Genomic DNA, 24460 nt, shown 5'->3' on the forward strand with positions numbered 1-24460 from the left:
AATCTGGTATATGTCAAGAAACTAGAGAAAATTAAAGTTTCGGATGCATTGCGTTTGGCGCCACAGGCGCGTTTGGTACGCGTGACAAACGCGAGGCACTGTGTCACACTGGTAACTGGTCGCGTCCATTCAATTTCCAAAGTCAAGAAAATAGCTTGACTTGCCGGCGCCTCGAAAGCTCAACACCTCGTACTCTAGCCTTCCTCTTTTTCGCTGATAATCGACAAGTCCAACATTTGCAAGAGAATGGCCGCTAAGAAGGCTGTCGTATTGAAAAACAGAGGGAATGACTTCTTCAAGAGCGGTCGTCTGAGCGAGTAAGTGCAAACAGTCTTCGACTATTAATATGCCCGTCAGGATCTCATATTTTTCTGTTTCCAGAGCTGCTTCATTGTATTCTGAGGTACAGTTCCCTCCAAAATCGTCTCATACTCATGCCAACTTCATTACGGTACATAGGCCGAGAAGCTGTCGCCTTCTGACCCTGTCTACGCGTCAAACCTGAGTGCAGCTCTTTATGAAGCCAGCAACTATCCTGAATGCATAGATGCGATCATTCGCTCTTACAAGCTTATAAATTCTGGCTCAAACTCAGTTCTAGCGTCGAAGCTCTCAGCGCGGCTCTGCAAGGCCTTATGTCACGGTCTCCGCAGCGGTGCAATCTCGGACAAATTCATACGCGAACGTGCAGATGATATCTCTCGGCTTGAAACGGTTCTCTCTGGCTCTGCAGAGAGCGACCCGAAGAGCTCGCAAGTATGGCAGCTGTTTAGAGCCATCGAAAGCGAGTCGGGGGATCGTCGTCAGACCGGTAGCGATGCTTTGGGGAGGTTGTCTTGCCTACCTGTTTTCAAGAAACCACCGTACGTGCCTTCCAATAGTCTACTGTATTCATTCATCTCAAAGGGACTGGCGATGGTGCGGTAGGAGCTTTTGGGTGGACTATCACACGGTTAGCACTCAGTGCTCTCATCTTCGTTCTACTATTGAGTTATAGTGGGATTGTAGATTGGACAGGACTCGGTTATGTCAATGATTGACGATGCTGGTCCCGAAAGTCCGTCTCGTTTGGATCTGAGCAAAATGTCGGACGACGAACTAGGCGATATCGCGTTCATGTTTGGGGGAATTGGAGACGGCAAGTTCAAGGCTTTTTTACCGAACGTTTTCTAAACTGCTTTATCACACAGCCCGTCACGTGTTTGGTACAATATATAGACTACAGAAAGTGTGCAAAGAACTCCCGCAGGATAAGCGCGACAAAGTCCACATGCATATGACCCTTCTGGACTTCCACCCCGGTGCACTAGCACGCGACCTCTGCGTGCTCATGCTGCTTCATGATCTCGTCGAAGCTGAGGCGACTGATCCCATTGCTTTGGCCGAAATGAAAGCGACCCTCTTTTACACTTACGTCGGCATCGCAATGCCCGAATACTGCCATGAACGGTACGGCAACTTATTGTGTATTTGGTGACTTTTCGTTGATACTACTGCCAATTAGGCTCCAAAACGTGATCAAAGACTTGCAATCACGTCTCTCAGAACGGCCTTCACGGTTCCCTTCGTGGATACATGTTGACACAGAAGCCGTCCCCGGTATCTTGGAAGCATTGAAGGTCTGGTCCACGATTGCTGATAACACAAATACTGCGCAAATGCTAGCTGCACACCACCCCATTTCCGCGGGCAAGTCCCCACTGGACTTTCTCGACGACCCAAAGATCTCCCCGGCTTACAAGCAGATGATAGAGAAAAACTTGGCAGATAAACGCCTCAAAGCGACCGAAGTGGTGAGGGCACTTCCGCCGGAGACACTCGAGAAGATGGGGTTGGTAGACCCAGGTCCTGACGCCACGCCTCGCCAAAAGAGACTTTACAAGGAATGCTTCCAGGGGGTTGTCGATTCAACGCTGGAGCTCGTGTTCTCTGGGACCGGCACTATGTCTGTAGAGAAAATGTGGTATGACCAGAATAAGGTTTTTCTGCCACCGCCTGAGCTGTGGTCCCGCCATCCTGGTTTCGAGGATTTTGCCGCATTCAAGAACCAGTTGAAAAAGGCTAAGCCATCCATGGCTAAGAGTGTATGTAAATCGATCCTTTTTCAATTTTATACCGCTTAGATATCCGAAACACAGTGGAAGAAGCATATTGAACAGACTTGGAAGCCCAATCCAACTCTCTACGTGCGTCTGGTCTGTTCTAATACCTTGTCACCAACTGATGTATGTGGACACAGGATTACCGCCATCCCGGTCGCGAGCCTTTTCTCGGATTTAATCCCTGGAATACCCCCGGCTGCATCGATAAATTCAATGTGCGGTTTGGGTTCAACACGATTTCTCCGCATACTATCTATGCTGATGCGCCGACGTACACCCATCTGGCGGACTTCTTCGGCGCCGTCGCGGACAGCCTGAAGATCCTGAAGGGACAGCTTAAGCTGGAGTTGTTGTTTGCTGAACTGACTCAGGAGTCCGTCAAGATGAGGTTCAATAGTGACCACACACGCTCTCCTGAATTTCCTCGGACATTTACGAGATCATATGTCAGCAACGTCCCGTGAGCTTTCGTTCACTATTTTGTTCTTGTGCATGCCCCTTGACGGGTGAACAGGGACTATACGCACGGGACGATTAACATGTTGCTGTACTCATTGCCACTAGTTCGCTGTGGGCGCGAATCGGTTGTATCGGCTCATTCGCTCCTGAACACTGGTATCTGGCGAGACGATGAGGAGTTCATCTACACGTAGGTTCCTCTGTCCATCGACCTGTTGGTGGTGCTCACAGTTCCCCAGGTATACGCTTCTCCGTTCAACCGACATACCTCGATACTTTGGTTGTCGTCTGATCAGTAAGGAAGCTGTTCACCGTCTTGTCGTTCTGGGCAACAAACCTCTTCCCCGGCCGCTCTCTGAACTGGCTACGCGAGAGGAGCTCGTCGTTTGGCTCACACGGACCTTGATCTACACTGTCATTCCCGGGACCAGTGGCCTCGGATACTTCAGAGCCAAGATGCCGAATAACCTTATCCCATTCTTCACCCTTCTTGTGCACCTCCACAGTGTTGGCTACCCTGCACACTGGCTCTCCGAGTTCTTGCAGTGTATCCTCGACGACGATCTGACGACAGACATCGCGCCGTACCTAGACAAGTGGCCCATCCCCGTGTCGGATATCAACCGTCGTGTGCCAAAGCGGAAGATCCGGCTGGATATACTGCATGCTGAGTTCGAAAACGTGCTTGCATTGTCCCACCGCGGGTTCCCCTTCGCAATCTCTCTGCCGGCAGATTTCGTCACCTCTCACAAGGAGGTTGGAGTTTTCGAGGCCTCTGTGCGCTCGTCCTCTCCTATGCTCTCGTCACCATCCAGCTCGATCCCTCCGTTCGACCCAGCTGTATACCTCCTCTTCTATAAACCTGCGCCAAACTTGACAGCTTCCGCTGTGGTTACTGCTCTGCCCTCCATCCTGGATGGTAAGATGGAGCCGCCCCCTGGCGAGATCTATATTCTGACCGCGCAGGAGACGTTTGATCTGGATGCCAGAAAGGTCTCATGGATGTTGAGTAAGAGGCGAGCGCGCAAGATGAAGAGGGAGGGGTGGGTTATGGTCGCATATCGTACAGACTGCAAGGAGCCGAGTAAGCTTGCGTCGGTCTGGTTTTCCAACAAATTCACTCACAATTGCTGCAGTGACTCATCCAGTACCAGCTTCGCAATGGGAGGACACGTCCTTCTGAAACGTCAGATTCATGTTGGGCTCATTGGACCCGTGAATCGAGCACCTGTGATACCTCGCTTCTTCTATTTGTCGAGCTGCCAGTGCGAGCTGCATCCCTTTGATGACACAGGGTTCTTGCCGTCTTTTGAATGTAAATGTTTTTGTTCAACCCTTGGAGAGTTCAGTGCTTCGCAAATCACATATCTCCGAGTCAATAACGGAGTCAATTATATTATACAAATGCAGAAAAGTATTGATACATCGTGTGAGTTGTGACGACATTGCGTAGTATCAGCTACAGATGATAATTTTTACAACGGGGTATTCAACCTAACTGGGTATGAGGGCGAATCAATGACGAAGATTTTAAGTTAAGTTTGGAATACCAATTCATGGCGTGAATGAGGCGAGGGCATTGGCCAATATCTCTTTCTTCCTTTCATCCCTCTTCTTCTTTTCCTCTACTAAGTTGCCTCTAGCCCATTCTGGCGTCCGCGTCGGTGTACCATGCAGGATGACATCCGCGTACTCGAACAGCCGACAAGGGATTGCCAATAAGGGAGGGAGGCGGCCACATGCAGCAGCCCTGTCCCGTAGACTGTCGAACTCTGTGCATGGAAGGTACCTTGGGGCTACAGATCCATTGTTGGCGACAGACCCCTTGTTGTCCTCCACGTCACTCTCGTACCCGGAGTCATCCGAGCAAACACTGTCCATCTCTTCCCACCGGTGGCTGCAGATATGCTGCATGCAGGATGCCGCCGAGGCCTCACTAACTGCAGCCTCGCATACGGAGGCCTGGCCAAATATTTTGATCCTGAACCAAAGAAGAATGTCAGATATCCACAGATGTGTTCTAATTAGAGCAACTCACATGGTTTTGACTCGAGTCCTGCATGCCTTCTTCCACAGCGAGCAATTATCTCGTTTCCAGTGTTTTTGTTGTGTGGGACTTTCACTTGTCACCTGTTCCACTTCGGGGGAAGCCAGCGGAGATGGCTGTATGTCTTCACAGGCATCCGAAAGGAAATCTTCCTCCGCATATTGCACGTCCGCGCAGGCATCCCAAAAAAAATCTTCCACCTCCGAGGATTGCACGTCCTCACAGGCATCCCGAAGAAACTCCTCGACCTCCGAGGATTGCACATCCTCACAAGCATCCTGAAAAAATGCTTCTACCTCCGGAAATTGGTCGTCCTCACACTCATCCATAAGATCGTCCAGCTCCAAAGGTATTGAGCTTGGATATTCTTCTATGGGGAGCTCGGTAGGTGGAAGGTGCGTCGATTCCATGGCGTATGCTCCCGGGAAGTCTCGTGCTAGGCCTTCACGCATGTGCCGCTTACCGTATATCTCTAGCGGCACATAATCTGAAAACAAGGTATTAGTTAATGTTACGAGAATGTCCGGTGGTGAAGATACAGACCTTGTGTCGCGGCCATTGGATGCTCAGCGTTCATCGGTGGCCACACGCACTTGCCCACCTGGGTAGCGTCTTGTGTTGACGCTGACGCGTCGCTTGACCTCGCAATGATTCTCGAGGATACCTCAAAGTAAGGTGTCAGGTCTGCGGCTGTCAGGTCTGCGGCCACAAATAATGATAAGTAACGTACAACGTCAACAAGCGTCGGGATGAAGATATACCTTTGACTTCTTGTTCGACCTTTTGCCTCTTCTGAGCGGCCTGCTCATATTCCCAGTGGTCGTCCAACACCGCCTTCCGCTTGCACCCAGTAACGGCTTTGGAATCGTATCCCGGGATGGCAGTGGACGTTGTGGCCACGCCAAACAACGGGCGTGGAGTTGATGCGATGCCTTTAATTGAGGTCTTCGCGGGGGAATGATGGAAACGGAACCTGGAGGAGTGCACAGGCAGTGTCACTGTCATGTTGGGGGTAATGTGGCTCGCGACGAGGGGCATTCCACTAGACAGTGTCCTCTTTCTGGTATGCTATTGCCTGAAGCGGCGTAAGGTCGGTCGGATATTGGCTTGGAGGAAAAGGGCGACCGAGGTTTATTGTACAAGGAGTACAGATATGTAAGACGAGACAGTGATAATGGCGGTAGTTGCGGTGAAAGGTGGATATCAGCGCACTAAAGCGTTGTGGCCATTCTATTCGCCCATGTCACGTGTGTATTGCTGCATGTGACCGCGTCATTCCGCGACCTGCCAATAAGTGCAATCCACAACAAAGGTACGTACACCGAGTATACGGGGCCGCATAATATGCGTAATAAGGGATGAGTGACTGCGTTATTTTTGAGTCTGAGTACGCGGAGGTTGAAAGCCGTCAGCCATTCTCTGCGACTTCACGGGATGGGCGCAGTACTTGCACAGGATTTCGTGGGCAGACAGACAGACAGCTGTTCTAGTATGAGTCAAAGAAGCCTCATAGATCACTAAGCACATACAAAGTCAGCGACTATCTTTTCCTCTCCGGGTTAAGCATTATAATAACTCAGATTCCTTTCACAGCGCAGATTCAGCTGAAGAAAAGTAGCTTTAATCAGTACACTATCTTTTGAAAATTGGTTGGGACGTACTTCTTTAGGCTTCAGGGCGAAAGGGTTGAGCAGAGCGAGTAGCTCGCCATTGCCCGAAACCGAGAAAAAAGGTCGCGGAAGTTATTGAAAAGCTCAGGTGAAGCTTTCTCCTCGGAACAGGCAGCGCGAAACGTAGAAAGGTTGTGACATGCGTTTCTTAGCTGTTCTCAGCCGGCAGCTATGAATTACGCAATCATGTTTCCCAGGTCAGTGCCTCAACAACTTTGCCTGGGGAACGGAAGAGAGCTCAGTGAATCGACGATAGGGTAGGACTGCTGCGCGTAACACCCCGCATCAGCGTACATTCAATCGAAAAGTTAGTCTAGTTCTCACCCTCTGAAGTCTGAAGGATAGAGTCGTTTACGCATAAGAATTGAAAGCTCCGTGCGGTCTCGTTCCATGATATTGAGGTTAAAAAAGGCAGCCACCACTGTCATTCACTCGGGGGAATAAGAAACTGCCGATGTCCGACAGCGTGAGCGAGGCATTGGTGACACATTCGCCAGCGTTTATGATCTTTAGATGTGTGATATTATGGAACCAAGGGCAAAAGCTGCTCGTCGATCGGCAGTGTGCGGAGACGAGGGAGCATAGTCCACGTCGAGAGTACTGGCAAAAGTGGAAGCGAGAACGGATCCCTCAATACGGGGCTGGTTCACACTAATTCACAAGTCAGTGATCACAACTGGAGCATATAGTTCTTCACAAGACAATTTGTCGGAAGAACGTCAACCGTGCATGCGGGGTATAGAAAGCAGAGCTGGGAGAGGAGTAATCCGCCGTCTGCGTATTTTGCTCCATATTTCGACGGGTAGCTTCAGATTGCGCCCGATGACTGTCTACGTGTCCGCCGCCTCGGTGAGTTAACACGTCCTCGCATGCCTAGCGTTGTACGTGCCCAGCGATGGTAAAGATTTATAACGCGAAACGAGACTACAGTAATACCCACTCACTATCTGCACTGCTGAGGCACCTCTAGCTGGCCAACCAGATGAAGCTATACAAGATTGTGAGTCAGTATTTGAGAACGCAGTACTAGTGTATGGAGGACGCCTTGTACCTTCCAGAAATTTTTGCGTAGACTGTGAGATTTCGCGCAGGATTGCAGCCCTTGCACATGTTGCCCATCTTCAATTGTCTTTCAGCACTGTGTTGATAAGAGAGTATTCTGTGTGCGGGAAAGAGATGAAGAATTTTACTAGGAGACGGGGTAATTCCTCGAGGGCCGAGCTTGTTGGATCAGATAAACTTCGCGAACAATTCGACCCATGGGTGCGACCAGTGTTCAAAGAGCTCGGTCAGGCTACACAGATATCGCGTATCCAACTGCTTGCTCTTCGAAATTTCGTGAAAGGTGTCGACTCAGTGACAGTTAGTCTTAAACACTTATATCAACACGTGACGTCGTCGAGGGGCGCAAGAAATGCTTCCGCATTTCACGAAAGTTCGGCTTCGCACTTACGTTCTAAGGGGTAACGCATAGCCCACGACTCTGGTGAAAAACCAGGAGAAACGAATATGTTCGTACACTGGCATACACTTCGATCGATCGTGGTCGACAACAAGTACAAGCGGTTGGGAGATGGCGTGTGCCTTCACGTCGTAGACCCTGCGACATGTTGGACAACTTCATCCCACACCACACCTACAGGCACTCTCACCTCCCACTCCGCTGCCAAAGTGGTCGTCTTCCCAGCTGCAAGCCCACCGAACCACTCGAACTTGCCCTCGCTCTCCCCACCCTTTCCGTCCATGGCCTTGCTCCAGCGCACCTTCCAACCCGGTAGGATCTTCTTGGAGTCACCAGCGTCGGTGACGGCAACCTCCTCTCCCTCCTTCGCAGTGGCAAGCCCCTCAGGCTGCTTCAGCACGACCTTGAACTGCTCGTCCTCTGTAGTTGGGATGGCCTCGCGGACGACAAGCGTGGGGATGTCGGACGTGTGCCTATTCTCCACCTTGGCGCGCACGGTGACCGTCGTTTTCTTGGTGGTGTCCGCGAACGCACGTTGCTCTTCCTTGATAGTTTTTCTCGAGCGCTCGTATGTAACACGCAAGGAGGTGTCCACGCCGAGCGTGCACGTGAAACTGTCGTTAGTCCCTGTGGACTACGAAGACGTGTCAATTGTCCAGACTAGTCCTATGAAGAACCATACCGCAGCGTACCTGAAGCGCAAACTTGGAGACGTAGCTGTCGTCCAGCAACACGCTGACCGGACCAGGCAGTAAATTGTACTCGCTCGTGTTCTTTATCTTGGTCTCGATGAACACTGCCGCACGCACGCGCGGGACGCAGACGTGTGACATCTCCACCGAGAAGTCCAATGCAGCGACAAAGACTTTGTGGGCGAGGCCATCGCTCGGAATAGTCGCAGAGCCCTCGACGCGGTATGCGGTCGCCAGCGGACTCGAACGAACGACCGCCGCCGAGCCCTCGGTGATGGGCCCATCCTGCGATGCGACACGCTCTGCTTCGCTTTCTCCGGCTTCTACGAAGGTGAACTCGCCATTCTGGTCCAACGCAGCTGGTATAGCTTGACCGGCCGCAATGCCGCCGCCAAGGGCTGCCGCGGCGGGCTGTGGGTTCACAGCGTCTTCTGTAGGGTTCGCATAGGAAGCTCGGCCTCTCGAACGAATGGAGTGATCGGTCATGGAAGCCACGCCTCGCGCAGCGGCACCAACGCCTGGAGGTCCGAAAGTCGTGGTGGAAGGTTGCTGGGTTTGCTGGTTTTCAGCTACAGCTTGAGAAGGAACTTAGCCATCGGGAAACCCGAGTTTGTTATAATTCTGACCCTGTAACGTTCGACGTTCTGTAAAAGCTTGGAAACAGGGATAATTCTAACGGTTACCTGGATCTGGGGGACGCTCATGAAGGGCGACCGCTTGCGCAATTTGAGCAACTTGATGTCCGGGATACTCGCGTTACGCAGAGCCTGCGAACTGCTTGTGCTCAACGTCAAAGAGGAGTTCGTCCAGTGCTCCCCCGTCGACTGAATTATGCGCGCACGATAATGGAGGGAGACAGAGGGCGCAGGCTGTCCGTTTACGGTTGTCGCGTACAGATCGTAACAAGGTTCCCAGCTTGCTCCAGTTACCACTGACGAGGCCAGAATACTGTCAGTACGCTGCACATGCGGAAGAAGACATGACTCACAATACATAAGTTTGAGTTCCACCGTGCAGTCGCTCTTAGCCACGATGACAACAGCGACATGACCACAAGCTTCGCCTTGCTTCTTTCCCATTTCTTCCCATATCAACGTGTCTAGGTCAAGAATGCGCTCGGTGAGATCGCTAATATTCTGGACTCCATCCTTCTCGCGTGTAGAGAAGGTATCTAAGAACTCCAAGGCGTCGTCTGGTGAGACGTACTGACTGGAAAGCGTCTGTGAGTAGCTGGAAAGGAAGCGTGCCTCCGACAGCAAAACTCTTCTCTCGTCCTCGAGCGACTTCTTCTTGCGCTTTAGCTCACGGATGGAGTCAGATGCGTCAGCGTCACCGAACGAAGCGCTCTTCTTGATCGTGGATACGACGTCGAAAAGACGAGCTCCACTGCCGAGCCCTGTGACTCTGACGGACTCTGTGTCGATGCAGCTTGGCAGACCCGTAATCTCAACAGTGTTCTGACCCGCCTGACCATAGCGTTAGTCGTTAAGCTAACCAATGTTGCCTACGAAACTCACCGTCAAGTCAAGAGAAAATATACGACCAACTTCCGCTGTGGAAGACTGGAAGACAGTCACAGACTTGACGGGGTGCTGAGAGACGTTCACTTTGATAGAGGTCATGGTGAATAGGGGGAAGGCCGTGAGAGGCCCCAGGCTTGTTGAACCCCCTCATATATGCGACGAAGTTAGGGGTGCGCGGATGGCAGAGCTGGCTGCGGATCCGCTTGTTAAGTGGACGCACGTCCAAGTCGTAAGATCGAAGCATCTCATCTTCCGAAATATGTCAAAGATATACCAAACCGAGCTCATACGTGATGCGAAAGCTACTCGAAGCAAGATGAGGAATGGCATTAAACGAAGCTGAAGCTTTGCAGACCGAAGCAGAAAGCATTTCATGTTATGATCCTCGCCTTCAAGTTGTGGCGCGGGGAGGTCGAGGCCAATGCTGGGGAGATAAGATTAGATCGTAGCCTCTCGTTTCGCGATCTCCGCCTTCCACTTAGCTTCGACCCATTCGCCTCCGTTTCCCAGAAAATTTGCGCTAGCTGGACCCATCGGTATTTCAGGAGAAGAGGGCAGACCTTGGACGAGGCAATTTGTCTGACATGCTACATACTACATTGTTCAAATCACCAGGATCTCTACATTAACCATTCCAAAGTAGACGAGAGCCCTCTGCCCGTCACGATGCTCGGGCGGAGAGAGATATAATCCTACTTTACGCATACATACAACTAGTACACATCGCGCATCGGAGCACAGCCAGAGAAAAAACAACCGTTGACTCTAATTCTATACATCAACTTGCTCCACGCCGGACAATGAACGAAGTTTACACTCACATTACTCCTGAGTTTTAATGCCCACGCCGATGACCAAATAACAACGGAGATGCTTTGTTAAGGTTTCAAGTATGCAGATTGTACCCTTACCGACCACCCAGAGCTGATGGCCGAGGATGGGGTGTAAGCATGACAATAATAATTCAGTCTTGCAAGGCGTCGATTTCTTGTGTGCTTGTCTGTAGGTATTCCTCATACGAGTCCTGGTATGCTGCTATTCCAAGTGGCTTCAGATGTATCAAACCGTCCACACGAATAGACGTGCAGAAACCATACCTGGCGTTTTTGCCCGCGTCCTGTAACGTGCGATGACTTCTCTGTTATGCCGGATCGCAGCGAGTTGTGCATGTCTGATGGTTCCTGAGCAGCAGTCAACCCTCGAGAAGCGGCTACGAACGGAACAGAAAACATATCGACGTACCGGAAACGTGTATGACATTCGGCACGTATCTCTGTCCATCTATCGCTGTAAGTAGCGTAACACCCGCCCATGCGATGCGGTGCTGGTCGCGACCCACGCGGATGATGCAAACATTCGTTCGAGGGGAGAAGTATTTGACTGCGTGGATGACAAATCAATGGACAAAGTCATCGGAATGGGAGTGCAAGAGACTATGGTCAATGTAAAGTAAAGGATGCGAGGACGTACTGCTAAGGGAAGCACCGACTGCTCCCCATCCTGTATCCCCGAAATGAATGATGATACTCTGCTTCAGCGCAGACCAGATCTGTTTGCTGTTCATCTCACTAGCCCCAGAAGTGACGCTGGGGGCATCTAGTTCTACCACTGCAGCAGGGGATCGCGAGCAGGGAATGAACTCGACGAGTAACCACCGGTTCTGCACGATTCAGGAATATATTTCGGTATAGCTGTAGAGTGGTAGCTAAAAGAACACCATACCTTGAAGCGAACCATTACCGTGACTGCGCAAAAGTAACAAGTAAGTGGCGCCGAGCGGAGCGCTGGAGCAAAGAGCATACTTACGGGCGCTTATATCGCAGACTTGGGAAGGGGGGCACCCGCGGCCGGACGAATCATCAATGTATCCGACAACGAATCAAATAGTCAACGATGCAGAAACGTCAAATGTGACCATATCATAGTCAGTGAGTGGTTCGATTTTTTTGAGCATAGATGCAGCGATCTATAGAGTCAAACTCTAGAGTTCGCACTCAGGGAGAATACGATAGGTGATGTTGTCGTATCGTAATCATGAAAAAATGCATTATGCAGGCCATATGAAAGTACAACATACGACGAAAAAGGTAAATAACCATCATTTTGAAAGTAAGGAAGAAGATATTGAGGATAACTTAGTGCAATGAGAAAAGTACTGTCCAGAGTGAGATGATGGATGGTCCACGAAGAGAACAATTGAAAGAGAAAGGTGGCGTAGCGTCGAAACCGATCATGATGAAGGCGACGGCCTACAAGTCGTCCCACAAGAGGTCATCAATTACTTGGCGCCAATCAGTGGCAAGGTCGTCCTTCCATCCCCCACCTCTCTCCATCAGCGGTGACGCCGCTATAAGGCTACTGTCAGAACAGCCACCTGTCTTGTGTCCTGACGATTGGCTACGTTCGCTACCCGGGAGATGTGTAGCGTGAGGCGGTGTTTGAACAGATGTCACAGTGCGGTGGGCTGAGAATACGGGGCTGTCGGCTACGGGGGGTGCTATGGCTGTCGCATCGGACGCGAGCTCTGGGCCAGGAGAACAAGTGTCGATGAGATTGCGGCGGAAGGTTGGAGGGGACAGAGGAGATATTTGTTCTGGTGATGCCCCCAGTAACGTTTCAGCGGCGTCATCAACATCACTGGAGTTGCCACCTTCAGTGATGATCGGCCAACAATGGAAGCGCTGTGACAAACCGTGGAAAGCATACACTCAGGGAGCGCGCCCGCCTGCGAGCCCTCGGCTCGTCCCAGGGATCGGTGGGGGGCTCTGTACCCTGTCTTGCAGCTATGGTGAGTGGCCTGGAAGGTCCCGCGTGTGGTCGACCCGTGAACGAAGGGCGCCGAGTATTGCTCGAGGGGGAGGAGTGCGCGTCGTCTGGCGCAGGAATTGGTGGAAGCGATGGAGACCTTTCGTTGATGGGAGACATAGATGGCCGTGTCCATTTTCGTGGAGGAGTGATCACCGCTAAGGACGCCCGTCTGTGCCCATTCTTCCTCGAACTCTTTGTCGAGACTGCCACGAATCCGGAGAAGAAAAGGTTCGAATAGTCCATAGAACAGTCGAACAAGAGCGTGTCGCGGATGGTCGACTGCGCAGCGGTATGGAGCTAATTGGAATCATGGGATGGCGATCAGCTCACGTTTTAAGAGAGGGGATGCAGCCGCAGTAGCGGTGACTATCAGTAGCGATGGAAGCACAGAACGGTGGAGGCTGTACAGCCGTCAGATGAAGCACCCGTTGACACCCCGCCACGGTGAGAACAAGCCCACCTGCTAGACTATCAGTTCTCGATTGACGGAGAAACCGGGGTGACCAGAACAAGGCAGCGTGAACAACGCCAACGAAGGTGATGCCAGCGACTATGGACCCCTTGCAATGATCCGGGATTCCTAGACCCGCCAACCGCTAACAAATCACTGGCCAATAAAACAGCGGCGTGTTCTTCCGCGGACGAAAGACTACTTTGAGGCATCGTTTGCAAAACATCAACGAATTGTTGGTCTAACCAGTCATACAAGGTATTCGATTCCGGCAACAACGGCGCTGGATACGTACACACACGGCGTCAGTGACATCGAGATCATTCGCAAAACTCACAAAATTATCCGTCAAATCTGAGACAGTTGCTGTTTGTTCTGCTCGTGAGAGTTAAAGTTCCCTCACGTACACAATCGGACTCGCGCAGGCGAAGTGATGCTCATGTCATCACAAATTCACGCTTGTGACGAAACATGCGCCGAAGCAGAGAAGAGAAGCTACGGAGCATGCGGTCAATCCTCCAGTACAAGAGTACTTACCACCATGAGCATGCACTGCTCCCATCCACGTCAATGTCAATCAATAATGTCCGAACAACAACAGAGAATGGCATATGCAACGCTGGCTGTCAGAGACGAATGGTCTGTGCAGGACAGAAAGTTGTGTGTGCATTAATATCGTGATCACTGATAACACAATAAACGATCCTATATCAGTCGAATTTCTGTTTAATAATTAGTCATTTCTTCCAGCGTCAACACGCACCTTCCTCGCACCAAACTCTGGAGAAACCTTCCAGCCCGCAAACTCACATGCGGATATATTCCAGCGTGGCTCGCAGTAGAATAAGATACTCTTGCACGCCCAGGACGGTAATTTCAAATAACGCCTCATTGAGCCCCCATCCAGTGTCCTAAACATCCTGTGTGTCGCACGTTGGAGGGTGTTCTAAATGATCGCTATAGCCTTGAAGCTCGATCCTGGTTGCTCTTCTGCGTGAGAATCCCTTGTTGCTGCTCCGCAAGTACTCGACGCTGGTTGAAGTAGTCAATCTTCAAAACAAATTAGACCAAAATGCGGAGCACTTTCAACGCCACGTACCCAGCTCTTTGCACAACTTTGTTCATAGGCTGTTTTCGATGCGGCACAGATGCTACCCTCTTCTCCTGGCTTTACAATACCGGCGCCATCAAGGCATGTAAAATAGGCGTCCCTGTTCTCCCAACACTTCTGTCGGTCTTTCCTGGACGCTGGGTCGGGTTTCGTCGACTCCACACCACCAAACCAGCCCATTTAAGAAGAAGGGTTCAGAGAGGAGATCACAATGAGGGTATCTGAATGCCGTCGTGGCGTAGACTTATGGCCGGTCACGTGCCTCCAATGCTTGGACATCGGAATCCGGCTGCGACCTCGATCTACTAGCATGCTACTGAACTTCTAAGTACCTTTACTCTACACTGCCTGATTCATGGCGTCGACATCGTCTGCGGCGGTGACGACGCCTACGCATTTGCACCCATTGTCGTTCGATGAACCGTCTCGAGGACGTCGGCCTCGGGCCAAGAACTCCGTCGAAGAGACGAGGCCGGCCACAAGCTACTTTGACCTCAAAGCGCAACTGGAGAACAGCGCGGAGAAACAAACGAAGAACACGAATGCCAGCTGGGATGGCAGTGTTCGCGGATATGGTAAGGGGGGCAAGCGGAAGTCAGTGGTACCCGGTATCGACCAACAAACGGCAGACTGACTGATCGTGTGCTTAACAGGTCGATCAAGCCCGCGCCGCTCATCGTCGTGGAATCGACCAGCGGGACCATCCTTTCACCTACAACGATGCAGTACGATGGCCTTCACGGTCTATTCGCGGAGACGAACGGCGACGCAGGACCGATCCCCGAGTTACAGGTGCTGCATACGAAATGGCACGAATATTCTGACGAAGCGATTAAGTCGACGGTGTCAGGCTACAGCGCAGTCGCATCTCCGTCATACGTGGCTAACCACCCGTACCACTCCGTGATCCGCATCCTGTCCTCGGCGGTGCACCGCCTGTCGCGTGCGCGGCAGGAGCTGGAGGAGAGCCGGCAGATGCTGCTGGAAAAGGATGCGGCGCGGCGGGAGCGCGCTCAAGCGTTGATACGAGAACTTCAGCCGTCGGAGAAGGACGTAGGGAAGCGGTTGCTTCAGTCTTTGTTCCCGGACGACGACGAGGAGGACCATCGCGTGCAGCGGAAGCACAGCGAGGTGGTGAGCGTTCGTGTCTCCTGCGAGAGCCCATGTACTAACGATGGCGACTTGAAGTCGCTTTCCGAGTCACTAACGGAGGCGATCGAGGACGAGGCACCGTTGGCGAGGTCTGTTTCCGAAGACCACATCACGCCCGCGGTGCCCTCCGTTGCAAGTGAAGAAGAAGTCTCCATTTCAAATCTAGGTCCGTCGGCAGAGAATCCTTCCTCCGACCAGCAGTCCGGGAGCCCAGACGACGAGACGAAGTTGGGGCGGCCCTCGATCGGGGACTGGATGGGAACGTGGTGGGTGAAAGGCAAGCAAAACGGGCGTGGGCCATTGCTTCCTCAACTTGGCGTGGCACAGGATGCTGGGAAGGAAGGCCACGCGAGCTCGTCTCAGACACCCTCCAGCGAAACGTCTCCACTGCCGTCTGCACCTCAGACTCCCAATAGGGCTGCACGGCGCAAAGCGAGCAGGAGCGTATTCGGTACGCTGGGATTCTCGTTGCTTAATCCTTCTGTGAGTTCGCTCGGGTCTCGGAAGAGGCGCAACATGTCCGTGACCGATATCGCCGCGTTCGAGCCGCGTACAGAGACCGACGTGTTCAAGACACGCTCTGCCGCGACGTCGCCGTCGCGAAGCGCGTTCACGACACCCCCGCGGGAGGTATCCCCGCCTCCAGTAGCGTCTTCGTCATCCACGCTCGCACCGTCGATGTCGATGTCGGACCAGAAGCCACCCCAGGGATCGTCGCTGCGTGCGATCCTGCAGGCCACTCGCGTCATGACCTCTGATCCGGCCAGCGTTCTTGCTGATCAAGGGCGTGATACAAGCACCTTCATCGCGAACCTCGCGCTTGAGCTCGTACGCAATGCGCGAGAGGAAGGCGTCGAGTTCCGTGAAACTGCCAAGGAGAGGAAGGAGAGGAGGACGGACAAAGTTGACCACTACGATCCATACGCTACTCAACAGCCGCCCAGCCATGACGCGGATCTCACACCGATAGTCAATCGTACATTCTCCAACGACCAGGCCCGCAGACCAGCACAAGCGAGAAAGCCCAGTGTGAATATTCCCGGGTTTGCCTCTCCACTCTTTGGCTCCTTCATGGCTCAGCAGCAGAAAATATCTAACGTTGCCGGTGTTGTGCACAATCGTGCCTCTACCGATCCGTCGTCTGCAGCGAATACGCAGACGGGAACACCAGCATTACAAGCTACACCTTCCACGAAACCTGGGTCAGTCCCTCTGGAGTCGATCATCCCCATTAATGCGAAACCACCCACGCAGTTTTTGTCGCGCACATACACTCCACTCACTTCACGAGATTTCCACTTTACTATTCCCCTTCCAGACACTGCCTCTGGGCTTTCCGTGTTGGACGAGCACAACTACGAGGGTATGACCGATCGGTATGGGTTTATCTATGACGTCTCGCAGTACGACGTTCTCCTGCTCATCCGCGCAAAGGAGTGCCAGAACACTGCTCCTGCTTGTCTCACTGGGATTAAGATTGCCGACCGCAAGGAGGACAACAGCTGGCCGGACGAGAATGAGACACCCGAAGAGACGATCGAGATCGTGAAGGCACAGTGCGATTGCGAAGGTGGGGATGCCGCGGATACTGTCAGCGTGAACACATCGAGTACAAGGCAGACGTTGTACAGCATTCCCACCGCAGACTCAGTGTCGAACTCATCACAGGCATCTCGGGGCGCATCGCCGTCTTCTTCCAAAGGCAGGAGGCGAAGGACACTGATGGGCTCATCAGCGCCGAACGGCGCAGCTTCGAAGCGGAACAGCGCTATCCTCTCCGTAAATGCGGAGACACCTCGCCACGTTTGCGTTCACACCATCCGTAGGCTGCTAGCTCAGTTGATTGAGATACATGATCAGCGGCAGACCGCTCGGCGGAAAGAATGGGACGTCTTCCTAAAGCTCCGGAGCAATTCCACGAAGGGATTCTCCTCGACCTCGAGAGCGATTGCATCGGGTGCAGGTGGCGGTGCGGCGGTACTGCTTGGACTCGACATTGCCTTGGAAGAGGATGAACTTTTACATACAGATGGTCTCATCGGTTTCGCTCAGCTTGGCCTTTCCTCTAATCGCGACGAGAAGAAAGAATTTGATAAACTCGTGAGGAATGGTATTCCTTTGATGTATCGTTCGAAGGCCTGGCTTGAGTGTAGCGGCGGGTTGGAAATGCGCGAGCCCGGCGTGTTCACTGACTTACTTTCCGAGGTGGACAGCGAGAACAGCGTAGCGAGAGAAATTGAGAAGGACGTTGGCAGGACCATGCCTCTCAATATTTTCTTCGGCAGGACCGGTGCAGGAGTAGACAAGCTACGGAAAGTGTTAATTGCTTACAGCCGGTTCGTTGCTTGTTTTTCTATAGTGATTGACTTATTTAGCCTCTCTAGGCGGAACACAGCGGTGGGGTATTGCCAAGGCATGAATCTTGTCGCGTCAACACTTCTGCTGGTACATGCGGATGAGGAAGAGGCGTTCTGGGTACTCGCTGCAATGGTGGAGCGGATCCTTCCGGAGGATTTCTTTTCTCCTTCGCTCCTCAGCTCTCGCGCATGCCCTCTTGTCCTCCTGGACTACGTGAAGGAATTAATGCCGAAGTTACATTCGCATTTGGCTGAGTTAGGAGTGGACTTGCCTGCAATCTGCTTCTCGTGGTTCCTCTCACTGTTTACAGATTGTCTGCCCGTAGAGGTGAGTATCGTCGGTCGTAATACGTCATATCGCTTGTCTCATATTTGCCTTAGACTTTGTTCAGAGTCTGGGATATCTTCCTGGTCGACGGCTTGGACGTGTTATTCCGCGTCGCCTTCGCCATCCTACATTCGAACGAGCAGGAATTGTTGCATTGCCAGTCCATTCCTGCCGTCTACGTCGCCCTCGAGAGTCTGCCCAACCGTATGTGGGAAGCCGACCAGCTGATGCAGGTATGTTCCGCAATCTTTTGTTGGCTGGTGCTAATATGTACACGCCCTTGCTGCCCAGTTTGAGTATGATCTTCGTCCTACCATCCTGCATGTAGAAATCGTCAGACGTCGCAACCTTCACATCACTGAGCTCAAGCAATGCATGGCGTAGCGCCGTCGATTTTTCATGCTGACAATACCATCTGCATATAGAGCGTTGTACACCGTATACATGAGAACTTTGCTACGATACCGGATGTGCTAATGATTGCATTGTATGTCTAGAACCACATGCCATACTAATCGAGACAACATAATATCGCTGTCGACGCTACCATTTTCGCCTTCTCCTGTTCTGTGGTCATTGATAGGACTTTCTATCTCGTGTATTCTATCGGATGTATACCTGTAGTCTGTGAGTCAATGGTAGCTCGCATTGAAACTGCGGTTCCACCATTGCTCGAAGATGTCGCATATGTATGGGACCGAATGCATATATCGTACATACAGCTGTTGTTTTGGAGTCACAAAGATCGTGGAAGGGTGAATTACAGAAACAACGACTACACTTAGACCGGCTGCCAGCACAACGCCCTTACAGTGTCATCCCAGCGAGATCCTTCGCAAGCTTGCCGCTGACATGATCACCCTTCGAACGTTCAACGTCGCTCAGCAAGCTGGGTGTCGGCTCAAACCATGGCTCTTGATCCTTTCTAGAAGATTTGTGGATGCGTCCGTTCTGCAATCAATCGTCAACTACACTGCGGCCGGCGTAGTGCACTAGTAAGAGACTTACCACGACCACGACATCGATATTCTCCTGGTGAGACAAAAGAGTAATGTCCTCCAGGGGATTCCCATTCACGAGAATGACATCTGCGAGGTAGCCCGGCTGAACTTTACCGAGGTCATTCCGCATCATGATCTCACCACCGAGAGCAGTAGCGGACATAATTGCCTCTTCCGGAGTAAACCCGAGGAGCTTCACGAAGTGCTCCAAATCCCGGTAGGTACCGTGGGGCGACCAGGCAAAACTAAATTCGCAGTGAGAAGTACAGGATGCAAATGAAGAATGAAGAACGTACCCATAATCACCGCCGGGCAGTATTCTGATGCCGCGCTTGCGCATCTCTTTGCATGCCTCAATCGCTACTTCGAGCTCACGCACGTATCCGATTGATTCCGCACGAGAAAGGTCGTAACCGTATTCCTCCCCATCGTAAAGGGTGGCGTATGGGAAGTTAAGTGCTGGTGCGACAAATACACGACTCTTCTGGGCCTCGAGTGCATCCATGGTCACGTCCGAGATAAAAGCTGTGTGCAGTGCGAAGGGTAAGCGAGTGACCATGACTGCCATAATAACGGCACTTACAGGCATGGTAGATGATATCGACACCGTATTGCAAGCATTGGAGAATAGATTCATCAGATCGGGCATGGCTACACACACGCATGCCATGGCTGTGAGCAGCCTGACGACCAGTACATCAGCTCTTGAGAACTGACCCAGTCACGGAGACAGAAATTCACCTCGACGGCTGCCGCAACCAAGTCATCCGTAAAGGTGGTATCCTCAGAGCGAAGTGTTTCGGTAATCTCATCGCCAGACATGTTGAGTTTGATGAGATCACAACCATCACGAGCATGACCTGCTACGACCTCTCTAATTTCCTCGGGAGTATTCGCGATCGCAGTAATGCAAGGAATACTGTGACAGACGCAATCACATTAGATTTTATGAAACATTGATACAATAGAACTCACAGTGCGCCTTCAAGCGGAGAAATTTCCTGGCCGTTAGCGAGAATGCGGGGACCAGGGAGATCGCCCTTGTTAACGATGTCACGAATGGCAATGTCCAGACGCTGTTTAGCTGCAGCCGCGCCGACGGTCATAGTGTAACCGCAGTCGAGATAGGTGCGAGCAGAACGTGCGGTAAAAATGGTATGTTCTTCTACACCCATGGCTGCAAGGGCTTCGAGCGTGCCAGCATTGTTCCATGTCAAGTGAGTGTGCGCATCCACTAGAACAAATCAGCCGTTAGGTAAGGCCGCTCAAAACGTGAGACGCATCTAGTAACTAACCTAGCCCGCTCATAAGCGTCCGGCCTCTTCCCTCGAAGACACGGGCACCACGGCAATCGGCTTCAGAAACGCTCCCACGGACGGAAACAATGCGATTTCCCTTGATCAAGACAGCACCCTGGTAAGGCGCCTTACCGGTTGAGTCGATGATATTAACGTCCTTGAAGACAATGCGAGCGACTGGGTCGGACTGAAACGAGACGCTTGATATTAGAGAACATCGACAAAACACGAAGAGAAAACGCACGCAGAAGATCTCGTACAGGTTAGGCTTGACTCGCGGGTCGGGCTTGGTCAAGTCAATACCTCTGAATGACGGCCTACGCCAGTCCCACGGTTCTCCGAGCCCATTGATCTCATTGGCTTCACTAGGCGTCACTGGTGCATGACGCACCCAGCTGGGCGTCTTAAATTTACTGTAAGGTGGTGCAGCACTGGTGTTGAATTTGAAGCCGGGGTGGGGCAAGCTGTTCCCGATGTCGTAGGAGAGCACAGCAGTCATATTGATGCTGTGAGAACGGTCAGACAAATGGAATGGAGGGAGGCGAAATGGTATCAGAAGGCAGTCCGCAATTATAACCTGTCGGCGGTGAGTGGCAACTTGATGATCCCACGCGAATTCTTAAGCTATTCCAGCGGCTGTGAACTTCTGCAGTTGAAATTCGAGAAGTTATCAAAGGAGCGGGAGAAAAGGCCGAGGAACGGAGAAAACGGCATGCTACAAGAAGACGCTTTAGAGTCAAGTGTGGGTTCACGAGAACCCGCACCCCATTGCTTGCTTCTGCACCTTCTGCGTGAGCTGCCGAATCCTTTTACGTGGGCTGATGATCCACGATCAGGTGCGAGATGAACGTGCTCGGTTCTCCTTGTGGAACCACGAGACCTTCCCCATGACTATTCAGCGGAGTGTACGATAATTCACCCTCACCTGCATTTTCTGGCTACAATACGAATGAAGATGTACTTTAGTGCATGGTGTGGACTCGGCAGCAGACGCATGCTAAGATAGCACGCTGCCAAAGCGCATGGTTCGATATCGAGGGGACTGCAGATGGAAGCCAGTAAATTTGGGGAGTGTACCAAACGCCTGTCAAGCATTAATGACAGGTGTTAGCTACACAGACAAATGGGCTCCAGCTTACAGGACTTGAGAGTTGGTCCAAGCGATATTTTGGAGTCGTTCACATGAGTCGCACTGACAGAGGTTTCGAAATCAGGCCAGATAACAGAGCAGAATACTATGTTCAGCAGGTGATGAATGGAGCAGCTCCGAAGCAACGACGAACCGCACTATGTCAAAACGCGCGAGTTAAGGATAACCTTGACGTGGCGAATGTACATTCCGATGTGAAATCCAAAGAATCAGTAGTGTCTGCCATCGCATGTACCGAACAGCTAGTGGATGCGACTTTATCCCAGCGCTTTTCACAGTTCAGCAAATTCTTTTAACCACAATATCGTCAGCTGCAGCTCTCAACAGTCCAATATTCTAGATGAGAGCAATCGATAAACAGGGATACTTGTCGATTCAATAGCGCCGACACAACGATGTTCATTTCGTTGTTTTTCTGGCAGAGGGCAGGAGTTCCACGACGGGGAAGTAAGTGCATCATCGGACAGCCTCGGCAAGGCGGCTTCACAAGCCAACCGTGTAGAACAGTGGCCTTAGTGATGTCGCTCAACGAGTTCGCTGTGCTAGTACCTAGCCCAAACTGCCGGCTCTGAATTACTTGAGTTCGAGTAGTACCCTCCTTGCTATTGCTCGTGCATAGTACCCTACAAGATGGTAGTGAGTGTACCTCATGACCGGTCGGTATAAACTCGGTACTTGGAGCTCGGAGCTTCAAGGGTTTAACGAGAAGCTGAGTTGGATCTAGAAACCCTGGTCTTTGTTGGCATAGATTTCGAGAGGTCAGAGAGAAAGATATTTGCATCGCTGGAGATGTCAGTGTGACTGAAGACACGGGAGTTGCCGGCCGTTGGCGGGCCAGTGCGCTGCGACTACAACAGTACTAAGTACTAGAACGTTCAACGTTTCAACGGTTATGTTTAGTAACTTCAGTTCGACTGAATCAGATAGGTAGGAGTGTTCTGATAGGTCTGAATTGTGAAGTGATCCTGAACATGGCGTAACCGAACCTTAAGCCTGTCGACGACCTTCCCCCGGACCGAGAGGAAAGTACTAGAACTCAACTGAACTTCGAATTCCCTCTGAGAGTTCAGTGCCTGCTGACCGTGCCATTCTCTAGCCAAATCCCTCATCCTTTAGGGATTGAGAAAATGAAACATGGCCATTGTTAGCCTTCGTTACATCCAGATTCCGATTCATTGAGGCACCGTTGGTCGGCATCAGGTGGCCAGGCATAGTTTGTGATATCGATACGCCCTTGGTGACCTCGTAGCACGAAGCTTCTGAGGGAGCAGTGGTTCTGAAAACATCCACATGGTCCTCAGTGGAGCGCATAGGAGCCTGCATCCGCTCTCCATGTCTTATCAGAACTTTGGTGCAACCATTCCGGTTCTCATGACATTGAAGGTCATTTCTGGAATCAAGCCCGGGACTTGTGTTGTTCCTTGTGCCAATTCCAAATGGCTTCCCTCATCCGCATTGTGAATCGGATATGATGACTGTGTGCGTATAATTGATATGGAAGCTGCGTATTTCTACCCACTTTCGAGAGCGCAGGCCTGCGTAAACGTCCCCTTCTCCAGAAGTCAACGCAGCGATGAGCTTGTGCGAACAGTGTATTCAAGGTACGTTTATCGTGTTTGAACATTTGTTATCATGACATCCGTCCACTTGGATAGGCGTCCGCCACGAAGGCGTAGCTGAAGGTAAGTCTCGTCTACTTGTGTTCTTCTCTCTTAAACTTGGTACATTATACGCAGGAAAATTTGAGCAGATTGGTGGTGTAGAGTGCTACGTCGCTACTCCTACAGTCGATTATCCGAAGGACAAGGTTATCCTCTATCTCATCGATATCTTTGGAATACACCTTCCGAACCACCAGGTATGCCGTCCTCTGACTGCGGAATACATGAAAACATGGGAATCAACCACTCTCTGTATCCAGCTCCTCGCCGATGACTACGCTCGCAATGGCTTCAAGGTTGTCGTCCCTGATATCCTCCACGGCGACCCGTGTCCCGCAGATGCCCAGGCTCCGGGCTCAAACTTCGACCTGAAGGCCTGGTTGGCGAAGCATCCCGGAGACTCTGTTAAGCCGGTGCTTGAGAAGGTCATTGGAGCTCTCACAGAAAGCGGCGTCCAGAATATTGGTGCCCTCGGATTCTGCTACGGCGCCCGCCCGGCATTCGATCTGGCTTTCCTCAACGCGACGGACGTCACGGTCGTTTCCCACCCGTCCCTGTTGAAGATGCCCGAGGATTATCAGGCGAGCATTTTCCCTCTTCTCAGAGCTCATTTTGGGGTTCTCATCGTTAGGCATTGATACTTGTAGAGATACGTCGCCGAGTCCAAGGCACCGCTCTTGATCAACAGCTGTGAGATCGACCACCAGTTGCACAGAGAAGCACAGGCGCAAGCGGATGTGGTTCTGACTGGATTCGCTCCTGGGTACAAGAGAACCTACTGGGAGGGATGCACCCATGGTTTCACGATCCGCGGCGACTTGGTGCGTGCATCGTGACGTACCTTCCGTTCAATTGATGTTGCCCTTCTGACTTGTCTTTACCTCCATAGAGTAACCCGAAAGTCAAGGCTGGAAAGGAGGGTGCTTTCAAGGCTACGGTGGAGTTCTTACTGAAATACCTCTAATCTCTGAATGTGAATCGGAGGAACAGCAGCGTTGTAGATGTTTGTCTCCGATGTGCATGCAAATGGTTATAGACATTGCAAAGTAATACGCTGCAACGGTTCTGCTACGTCATCAGAGCTCGCATAATAAATTGGACAGTCGAATGTTGAGACATGTGTTGAACCTGCGATACAATGAGAGGTCGTACACAGAATGAATCGATAACAGAAAGGAGAATTCCCAT

General features: G+C 51.7%; 9 protein-coding genes across 9 annotated transcripts; 3 read left to right on the top strand and 6 right to left on the bottom strand.

The window, feature by feature from the left end:
* Positions 1–246: 246 nt before the first annotated feature.
* On the top strand, positions 247–3744 carry SCP_1801220 (hypothetical protein; the record flags this gene model as incomplete). The annotated part of the gene is made up of 12 exons (XM_027765210.1): positions 247–317; positions 382–403; positions 460–863; positions 928–952; positions 1009–1138; positions 1191–1449; positions 1505–2084; positions 2139–2186; positions 2240–2562; positions 2617–2751; positions 2801–3645; positions 3698–3744. The coding sequence occupies 12 exons, from the start codon at positions 247–249 to the stop codon at positions 3742–3744; spliced, it is 2889 nt and encodes a 962-aa protein (XP_027621011.1).
* Positions 3745–4115: 371 nt separating this feature from the next.
* On the bottom strand, positions 4116–5646 carry SCP_1801230 (hypothetical protein; the record flags this gene model as incomplete). Its single annotated transcript, XM_027765211.1, has 4 exons — positions 4116–4542; positions 4600–5095; positions 5152–5307; positions 5370–5646. The coding sequence occupies 4 exons, from the start codon at positions 5644–5646 to the stop codon at positions 4116–4118; spliced, it is 1356 nt and encodes a 451-aa protein (XP_027621012.1).
* A 2218-nt stretch (positions 5647–7864) lies between these two features.
* Positions 7865–10054, bottom strand: SCP_1801240 (hypothetical protein; the record flags this gene model as incomplete). The annotated part of the gene is made up of 5 exons (XM_027765212.1): positions 7865–8374; positions 8433–9001; positions 9067–9363; positions 9421–9898; positions 9950–10054. 5 exons carry the CDS (start codon positions 10052–10054, stop codon positions 7865–7867), a joined length of 1959 nt encoding a protein of 652 aa, XP_027621013.1.
* Positions 10055–10919: 865 nt separating this feature from the next.
* Positions 10920–11692, bottom strand: SCP_1801250 (Ribonuclease P/MRP protein subunit POP5; the record flags this gene model as incomplete). The annotated part of the gene is made up of 5 exons (XM_027765213.1): positions 10920–10990; positions 11053–11136; positions 11198–11335; positions 11426–11615; positions 11678–11692. 5 exons carry the CDS (start codon positions 11690–11692, stop codon positions 10920–10922), a joined length of 498 nt encoding a protein of 165 aa, XP_027621014.1.
* Positions 11693–12204: 512 nt separating this feature from the next.
* On the bottom strand, positions 12205–13006 carry SCP_1801260 (hypothetical protein; the record flags this gene model as incomplete). Its single annotated transcript, XM_027765214.1, has 2 exons — positions 12205–12592; positions 12648–13006. 2 exons carry the CDS (start codon positions 13004–13006, stop codon positions 12205–12207), a joined length of 747 nt encoding a protein of 248 aa, XP_027621015.1.
* Positions 13007–14171: 1165 nt separating this feature from the next.
* Positions 14172–14505, bottom strand: SCP_1801270 (Cytochrome c oxidase assembly factor 6; the record flags this gene model as incomplete). Its single annotated transcript, XM_027765215.1, has 2 exons — positions 14172–14264; positions 14314–14505. 2 exons carry the CDS (start codon positions 14503–14505, stop codon positions 14172–14174), a joined length of 285 nt encoding a protein of 94 aa, XP_027621016.1.
* Positions 14506–14680: 175 nt separating this feature from the next.
* SCP_1801280 (predicted protein) lies at positions 14681–18546 on the top strand (the record flags this gene model as incomplete). The annotated part of the gene is made up of 6 exons (XM_027765216.1): positions 14681–14919; positions 14979–15459; positions 15514–17813; positions 17862–18162; positions 18216–18395; positions 18454–18546. The coding sequence occupies 6 exons, from the start codon at positions 14681–14683 to the stop codon at positions 18544–18546; spliced, it is 3594 nt and encodes a 1197-aa protein (XP_027621017.1).
* A 423-nt stretch (positions 18547–18969) lies between these two features.
* On the bottom strand, positions 18970–20960 carry SCP_1801290 (hypothetical protein; the record flags this gene model as incomplete). The annotated part of the gene is made up of 8 exons (XM_027765217.1): positions 18970–19113; positions 19171–19408; positions 19460–19688; positions 19747–19846; positions 19905–20082; positions 20139–20397; positions 20459–20648; positions 20706–20960. 8 exons carry the CDS (start codon positions 20958–20960, stop codon positions 18970–18972), a joined length of 1593 nt encoding a protein of 530 aa, XP_027621018.1.
* A 2224-nt stretch (positions 20961–23184) lies between these two features.
* Positions 23185–24236, top strand: SCP_1801300 (Protein AIM2; the record flags this gene model as incomplete). Its single annotated transcript, XM_027765218.1, has 6 exons — positions 23185–23212; positions 23267–23293; positions 23348–23469; positions 23533–23853; positions 23920–24093; positions 24162–24236. 6 exons carry the CDS (start codon positions 23185–23187, stop codon positions 24234–24236), a joined length of 747 nt encoding a protein of 248 aa, XP_027621019.1.
* Between the last annotated feature and the right edge of the window lie 224 nt (positions 24237–24460).

Source organism: Sparassis crispa (assembly GCF_003851025.1).
Source record: "Sparassis crispa DNA, contig_000017F, whole genome shotgun sequence".
Taxonomy (NCBI): domain Eukaryota; kingdom Fungi; phylum Basidiomycota; class Agaricomycetes; order Polyporales; family Sparassidaceae; genus Sparassis; species Sparassis crispa.